Source organism: Apostichopus japonicus, chromosome 16, assembly GCF_037975245.1.
Source record: "Apostichopus japonicus isolate 1M-3 chromosome 16, ASM3797524v1, whole genome shotgun sequence".
Lineage (NCBI taxonomy): Eukaryota > Metazoa > Echinodermata > Holothuroidea > Aspidochirotida > Stichopodidae > Apostichopus > Apostichopus japonicus.
In genome coordinates this window covers 6,305,777-6,314,009 of record NC_092576.1, presented here as the reverse complement: position 1 = coordinate 6,314,009, position 8,233 = coordinate 6,305,777, and the positions used below count along the sequence as shown (strand labels likewise).

The following is an 8,233-nucleotide window of genomic DNA, read 5'->3' as shown; positions in this document are numbered from 1 at the left end:
TCTTTAGAGCCTCCTAGCTAAGTCTGATAAACAGGAATACATAAGCTAACTACAAAAGAGCATGTCGGCGTCAGAGATCTGCGCGTTCGAAACTTGACAGAGGAAATGACCACCAATATATGGACGGAAATCCAATTACGAGATGTGACTTCTTTGAGAATGGTCCAGCCATATTTGATTGATTGTCAGTCTGTTATCATCCATCCATTCATTCATTACAGTACGCGTGATCACTTATGAAATATGAAAGATTTGGTCTCCATATGCGAAGGGCTTGTTTAACACGGGGCATTATAAGGCACAATAATGATAGATATAATAATAACAGACTAATGGAGTATTCAGCCAGGTCTGTTGTCCAGGGTTCATTTGAACCCCGGTTTATTTTGACCAGAAATATTTCAATAAAGTAATCGTTCCTGCGTGAAATTGATCTTCTTAAACCCGCAAAAACAGATACACAAAAATTGATAGAAGCCATAAGCAAACACAAGCTAGTCGTTGTTGGGTCTATATCTCAGGAGAAGATACGAACAAACATGTCAGGTGAGTACACGAATAAATAAGGTAAGTAAAATATCTCGCGTTAACCTGCATTTTCAGTGATAAGTATATACATCAATCTATATACCGTGTTGGTACTTTCGGCTGACCTACGGTCCAAAGATTACCGTTATGCGAAAGGCATAAGTAACATGAAAACATGCATAGAATAGGTTTACTTTTTGCTTAAGAAACTGGTATTTGTCTGATGATCGCTCAAAGCGTGAAACTCTGAGTTACAACAACTAGTGTTCCACTAGTCTCAACTAGTCTCAACATATATTTCGCTCTGTCCACCGAACATAGAGCACTCTGGGCCAAGATAGACGCCAACCAACCAACTTTATATATATATATATATATATATATATGTATATATATATATTTATGCGTGTGTGTATTTGTATTCAATGGTGTATGTATGCATATGTGTATATTTATGTATTGTGGGTGGTGGGGGCGGGGGTGGGGTGGGTGGGTTATACGTATTGGGTAGGTGTGTGGGTGGATATAAGTGTTACTTTTTCTTGTATTGTTCTCTATTTACTTAATGTGAGCGCTCTACTAAACAAGCCCTCTGGATTGTTTGGAGTGCTTCCTTTTAACAGTTTTCCCTGTTGTTGATATGGTTTGTCACTTAGTTAACTTCTCTGTATTGATATTGTGAAGAAACAAATAAACGAATGAATGAAAGGATATATATATATATTTATATATATTTGTATATAATTGAAATTATAGTGAGTTGGAAAATATGATATATCATATAATGTAAATATATATATATCAGTGGCGGCGGAACCGGGGGGGGGGCTTGGGGGGCTCAGCCCCCCAATGAAAAAGTTGAGGGGGCAAATGCATGATAAGCCCCCCAATATTTACAAAGGCTCCAAACGTGCATCTGCCCATTTTTCAATGCATACTTGTCGATCTGTCCGATGCACATGTATACTATATAGGTTTAATAATTTTAGTAATTGCTGGGGGACCCTCGGCCCGTCCCCTGGCTATAGACCACATTGTCACCCCAACCGCGTCTTCACGCCCCGTGAAAAGTGGAAGAAGTTAGTGTGAGTATCGGTAAGCGTAACACAACTTCGTCTTAGGCCAGTGACTTGCCTCATTTCAGCCAGTTTTCCAACATCCCCTTACTTAGTGGCGGAGCGTCCATATATACAGTCAGGGGCGGATCCGCCCCTGACGGACTCAAATGGACTGCTGGCGCCCTTTTCAGCTTTTCACTACTTTTTACTTATTCGCGATTATTGACTATTTTATTGCGCTCTTATATACCTATTGACATTTGTCATATTCTGTTGGTGTAATTTTCCGACAAAATGGCGACGACACCTATTTATTCTCCGTTTATCTGCAAATTAGTAAGGCCCGGAAAGGGTGATTTCCTGCAATCTAGGGAGTGTCTTTACTAAAAAATTTTCTGACCGCTCCGCGCCAACCTGTGGTGGCGCTCCGCTTAGATAGTGTCGAAAGCGCCCCTACAGAATATATTCTTGCCCCCCCCCCCGTGACCAATACCCCTAGCTCCGCCACTGCCCTTACTACATTCAAAAACGTCTTTGCGAGTACACTACGAGTAATAGACTCTCTTAAAACACCATCGAATATACAAATTACAATGTTTTTACAGACTTTCGTGCAATCTGAGAAATTGCAGGCTTGAGACCCATATTCTAGGGCTAGGTATTCGCAGCATAAAACACTCGGTAAGTGCCGTTTCCGGCCATCTGGAGGTTTGAAAAAAACCAAAATTTTCTTGTACGATCCGCGCCAACCGATGGTGGCGCTCCGCTTAGATAGTGTCCACACATTAGCCCCCCCAATAATTTTTCCGTTCCGCCGCGCCTGATATATATACATATACATATAAATAATTATATCTTGAACCTGTCTCTCGATGATTCTGTTTCTCCTAAAGGTATGAAAGAAGAAATATTGGCTACCTCTAGCAGATTTGTGAAGCTGTACGCAGACAAAGACTTCATTGGTCTGAGTAACCTCTTCACAGAAGATTGTAAACTGCTTCCGTTTGGATCTCCCATGGTAGAAGGACGTGAAGGTAGGTATACTGCATGGTTTTATCGACACTTTTAATGCAATCTACCAATAAAATCAAGTTATCAATATATTCATCTTATTTCTTACTTTCAACCTCTATGTTTACATTTGGACCAATGTGATATGCCATACAATCGTAAAAACTGAAATTGATCATAACGTGACATTTTGATTATAAAAGCTTTAGATATAATTATTCCATTTCATTAACGAAATGGGTCGGTAATCCTAAAAAATTATAGCATGACACCCCATCATGTCAACCGTATGCTGTGGTCAGCCTAGTACATAAATCACCACCAAATAAGGACTATTACATCAATGAAATTGATGGGTCACTATAAAACCTTATACCGTTATACCCCCCCCCCCCAAAAAAAAAAAAAAAAAACACCAAAAAATACTGGGATATGATACCTTACGCGTTCACTTGGTTAAACTTTTTTCTTTATCAATAATGATAGTGATCGCCAAGATATTTCAGGGCCTGTACGACTCTGGTTTTACAACCTTACAGAGTGAAACTGTAGAGATAGGTGCAGCCGGTGGTGACGTGACCTATTCCATATCTTTCTACAAGTTCTTTTTGGCCGATGGAAAAGTAGCGCAAGATGGAAAGTGAGTGCTAGCTTTATTAATTTAAAGAGCAAAACATTCTTGCTCTTTTCTGTATTTGTTTATATTCCCCTATATAGTCAGTCTGTCGCTCTTTTTTACTTCATAAATGTTATACATTACGGACACATAGTTCTTCTTGAAATCTCTGTTGTTGCTCTAGAAATTGCTTCCAGTGGAACAGGGATGTGATCACTGGTTATATGGTGATGCAAAGGTATACTACAGCACCTCCCACTTCCGACCTCCCTCATCCCACCTCCCACCTAGCATCCGTCGTTTAGGTTAGTTATGTATAGGTCGCAAACAAAACATTGTTACACAGGACGAAGTTTAAGACACTGCCTGTATGATAGCTATACTTGCAAGTAAATTAATTTAAAGGTTTGGTTACATTTTCCTATAGAGTAACATATTTATTCATTTAAACAGCTGAAGGATTGGATGTTGGTTGCATGAGTACCCGGTGGTCAGTGGCGTGCGTAGGATTTCGGAGGTACGGGGAGGGGACTTGTGATTTCCCCGACTGATAAGGAGGAGGGGTCTAAGGAGAGGGGGTGTCCTTAATCACAATCACTATAAATGTCGTATCAATTGTTCAACCAGAAGAACTCCATATTACAACTATAAATTAAGGGTAGCGGGACCCATGATAGCCAATAAAGCCCTGAATAATATCATATTTCTTTTTATGATGTTAAAATAATTTAATACTTTAATAGAACATACTAATAATTATATCTTTAGTCCAGCAGTCTGCAAGCTTTTATTATAATGACCCAGGATCTACCATAAGGACCGAGCCATTATTATTATGATTATTATCATTATGATTCTTCATATTATTATTACTGTAATCAAATGATATACGAGAGATCTAGTTCAAAGAGTTCGTTTTGAGCGCCAGTGAATTTGCCTTTTCTTTCCTTCCTGCAGACTTGTGAAGCTGTGGAAACGAGTCAACGGGAAGTTGTTAGTATACATTGATATCTTTAACACCAACAGCCCTTAGGTTTCGTAACTGACAAACAAACCAGGAGAGGCGATCTTAGAGGGAAGCGGTGTTACTGAATCTGAGGGGGGGGGGGTGGCATGATATGCTCCCATTCTCCCGGTAAACTATATAGGACTCACAATCAAAATAATGAATATGATAATGTGAATATCCTATTCCGTATTATCTAAACGGCAGTACATGTTAAATGAGAAAAAACACGGAAGTATCAAGTATCAACTGCTTCTGAGTTATTTTTATATGTTGCTTTAAGTATTACAAACTCTTTAACACAGGAACTGTAAAACAAAAAGCCATGTTTAAATTAAGTGAGTGATTCCAACAGCAGTCATTTGATGTAAGAATAAGGCTGCATAAACATATGTTCTCACTATTCCAATCCTCTGTTTCTATACGAATATGTGTCATTTGTGAAATTTAACGTAAAGACTTCCAAATTGTTCCCAATTGCTAAAACGATATTAGATGAAATAGTGAGATGGGGTGACTATCTCGAAGGCTACCGTTATATACGCAAAACAAGAAATTGAAAACCTGGGCAAAATTTGCATTGATGAGAAAACCTAAGCCAATACGTTATTCTAAAGTATAAGCAAAGTTTGCGGTAGTAGTCAGCATACTCTACGTCTTCTACGACATATGCGGGCAGGAAATGGATCTTGTTGGCAAAAATGAAACTTTATACCCAATCCGTGAGCCACAACACTTATGAATATATTTACTCTTGCGACATGAGATAAAATGAGATTAAATAAGAGATCAGAACTCCCCTATACATTTGCGTTGTCCATCTGTTACGCTGAAGTATCCTAGCACAAATAGGCCCTAGGCCTTCTACAAAGTCCCTGAGTCTATTATTAGATGAGTTTTCTTGCCATAAGGTTTCGTTGGCCCATTAATTGATAGAATTTTGGAAACATTTGTTTGTGGACCTCACGTTGCCCATCTGTGTCCCAGCAGGGGTATCACACATCCATGCTCCACTGGACCCTGTTATTCAAATTTCAACGACCTTCCTACAAGGCTTAGAAGAGTTGTCGCTGTTCCCTCTGGATAGACACGCGAGCACTGTTCACAGAGGAGAACAATCATAGGTAAGGGAGTGTGCGTGGGGGGGGGGGGGGAGGGAAGGAGGGGATGTATGGACTTGGAACGTATAGGCAAGGGGGAATTTACCCTAAACAGGTCTAACAAACACATCAGTCTCTGGGATCTTCGTTTTCGATCTGCGGCGAAAAAACGTTCTACCGGGGGATTTGTAGCCTACGTTCAGTGGGGTGCACGCCCTCGTTCAGCCTAACACGAAGATTAAAATGTATTGATTAGCAAAACCTCGCGATTAGAACTAATTATTGATTTTATTCAAAGTCTACATGGCCATGTCAATGCATCATTTGATGTCGTAACTTTTAATGTTTTTGATCTAGGGAAGGACCCAATGATTCGTTGTTTGGGGTTCGACTTCAAAGTTCCCAGGGCCAACGTAATCTTTTAAAGCTCCTGGATCTAGGGTAACACAACAGGTCGATATTAGAGGGGGGGGGGGGGGGGGAAGGAGGGGGAGTGGCCTCTCAACGGTCAAAACTAGGGGGAAATTACGATTTTGCGCGCCGGCAATAATATTGCTAGTGGATGATGTATAAACAAAACAATTTGCAAAAGATTATTTGAATAGTCAAAATAATCTTAAAGCAGTATATGGAATAACCTGTCCGATCAGAGTTTTTTTCTTCAAAGGTCATTCACATCGAGCGAATGACGTCATATGACATATACTGAGGCCATCTATCTAACTGATGGCGTTTTGCTTGTACGGCAAGAAAGTAACCGCGCGTAATACAAACACTACGTCTTTGACATAACTAAAATGATAACGTTGACGTAAATCACTCGCAATGGTGATATCGTGTGCGGAATTTGGGTGCCAAAATCGTCAAACATGTGGCCGGTGACTGCAGTTTCACAGGTAATTCTTAGGAAGCGAGAGTAGAAGCAATTACACAGGAATCTATTTACTTTACTAGTGTCGTCTGGTACAGCTGCTGTATTGTTATTCACCGGGCCCTGGATATAACCCTACTTGATTCTTTCAATCATGGCAACCCATAATTAAAAAGTTACTGGTCATAAGTTGTACACAATGGTCATTTTTAATCTGGAATAATTTTCAGCAGCTACAGCTCTACACTTCTCCTGTTGTCCCTACTCTATTTAAAATAAAATATTTCAAAATCATGGGAAACTTAAGAAAATACCATTGCAATATTGTTGGGAAGGTTATGAATATCCAGAGAAAATTGCGGTATAGGCTCCAATATGCGGATGCTACAGTGTATTAGGATGATAGTTTTTGTCCCCATGCAGGTTGGACATTGAATGCATCGGTAATGAAAAACATGCGAATGACGGATCAAATGATACAGTAACGCCGTTGTTAGAAGTCGCGGAAGTATTCACACTTTGAATCCTTGTTTCCCCAAATGACATTTGACCTCCACCTTCTTGAGATATCGTGTTCTAAAAGCCAACTAATCTCCCCCTTGAATAGTAAATATGTGTGTTGTAGCTTACCTTTCTTGTACCTTTATTTATGGTTGTAGAATATAACTGTAGAAGAAGAGGAAGACCTGCCCATTCCTCCACTGCCCCCTCCCCCCCCTCGTAGCAAATGTTGGTACTGCTGGTGAACAACGACCTTCGAAGGCCCCGGTAGCAGTAGGGCCCCCACCACCACCACAGAGAAGAAAGGGAGGGGAGACAAGTAGGGTTAGAACGGGTTGGATATTTTATATTTCACTGTCACAACCTTGATGACTAGTGACTATAGGTCTATTTACTGTGTATATGCTGTTGTAATGTACATTTATGAGTTGATATTACCAAGAGGTAAGCTGGACAGTGCAGGTGGTGGAGTTGGGGTGGGGGGGGGGGTGGGAGCATTGTGCAGAGTACTTCTGTTTTCAATCTTTTGTTATAAAGAAAGGGACCAAATGGCCACACAAAATTGGTTAAAAGATCCACTTTTAATTACTTTCACCATATATATACATATAATAATAATTAATGATAATTAATAGTTTGAATAACAAAATTGCCTGAAAGACGAACATTATCACCTCTGACTCACACACATTTTCTAAAGTTTTTACTGTACTGTACTATTTTTGTTTGATGTATTCTGGTTACATCATTTTATTCATTCTTAACAGGCCAGTCAAGTACTTGTGGTGATTGGTTTTCTTTAGTGTTCAAACGATTATGCTTAAAAAGAAACTACCGATTACCGATTTTGTTCATAATCGGGCCGATTCCGATTATTTGAAAAAGAGAAAATATCCCGTTTTTACGAAATCGGCAATAAAGTATGTGATAGAAACAATTACTGTTGCGATTTTCCTCTGTTTTCTGTTGCTTTCATTGTAAAAAAAATGCTCTTATTAATCCTTTGTATGTACCAAATCACCTCTGGAGTTTCGCAGAAAGAAAGAAATAGTTTTTTATTACAAATTTCCAAAATTACGAAAATATGACATCCTACCGAGTTGGCACTGTGCTAAGCGAATGGCCTAACCACCTCGACATGTATGTCACCTGTTAATGGCCTGAAATCAAAATATCCATCTCAAAAAGTATCTCAGACAAGCCATTCATCTTCAATCTTTACAAAAGTGTAAATTTTAAATACATATTTCTTAAATTCCGACATTATTTTGTACTTAAGAAATATAAATGTTACGAACTTGAAGTTAAACATCAGCACTCGTTACCTATTTAACTCCATTCAAGTTCAATTAGAAGATGTAAGCTTAGGCCAATCAAACTGAGCAGCAAATGTAACTTGTTTATAATTACTGTAAAATGTTACCAGATTGATGTAAAGCATTCATAACAACTAGAAACTACTCCAATATTGTTATTTCACATGAACAATTTACTTGTGCATAACTGATTTGAGCAAAATTCTAGACCGCATTCCGAGACCTG

At 39.1% G+C, this 8,233-nt stretch overlaps 1 protein-coding gene across 1 annotated transcript; it reads left to right on the top strand.

Moving 5' to 3' along the window:
- Positions 1-354: 354 nt before the first annotated feature.
- LOC139983695 (uncharacterized) lies at positions 355-4,577 on the top strand. The gene is made up of 4 exons (XM_071997425.1): positions 355-546; positions 2,480-2,620; positions 3,084-3,237; positions 4,171-4,577. The coding sequence occupies exons 1-4, from the start codon at positions 540-542 to the stop codon at positions 4,244-4,246; spliced, it is 378 nt and encodes a 125-aa protein (XP_071853526.1). The 5' UTR covers positions 355-539; the 3' UTR covers positions 4,247-4,577.
- The last annotated feature ends 3,656 nt before the right edge of the window (positions 4,578-8,233 follow it).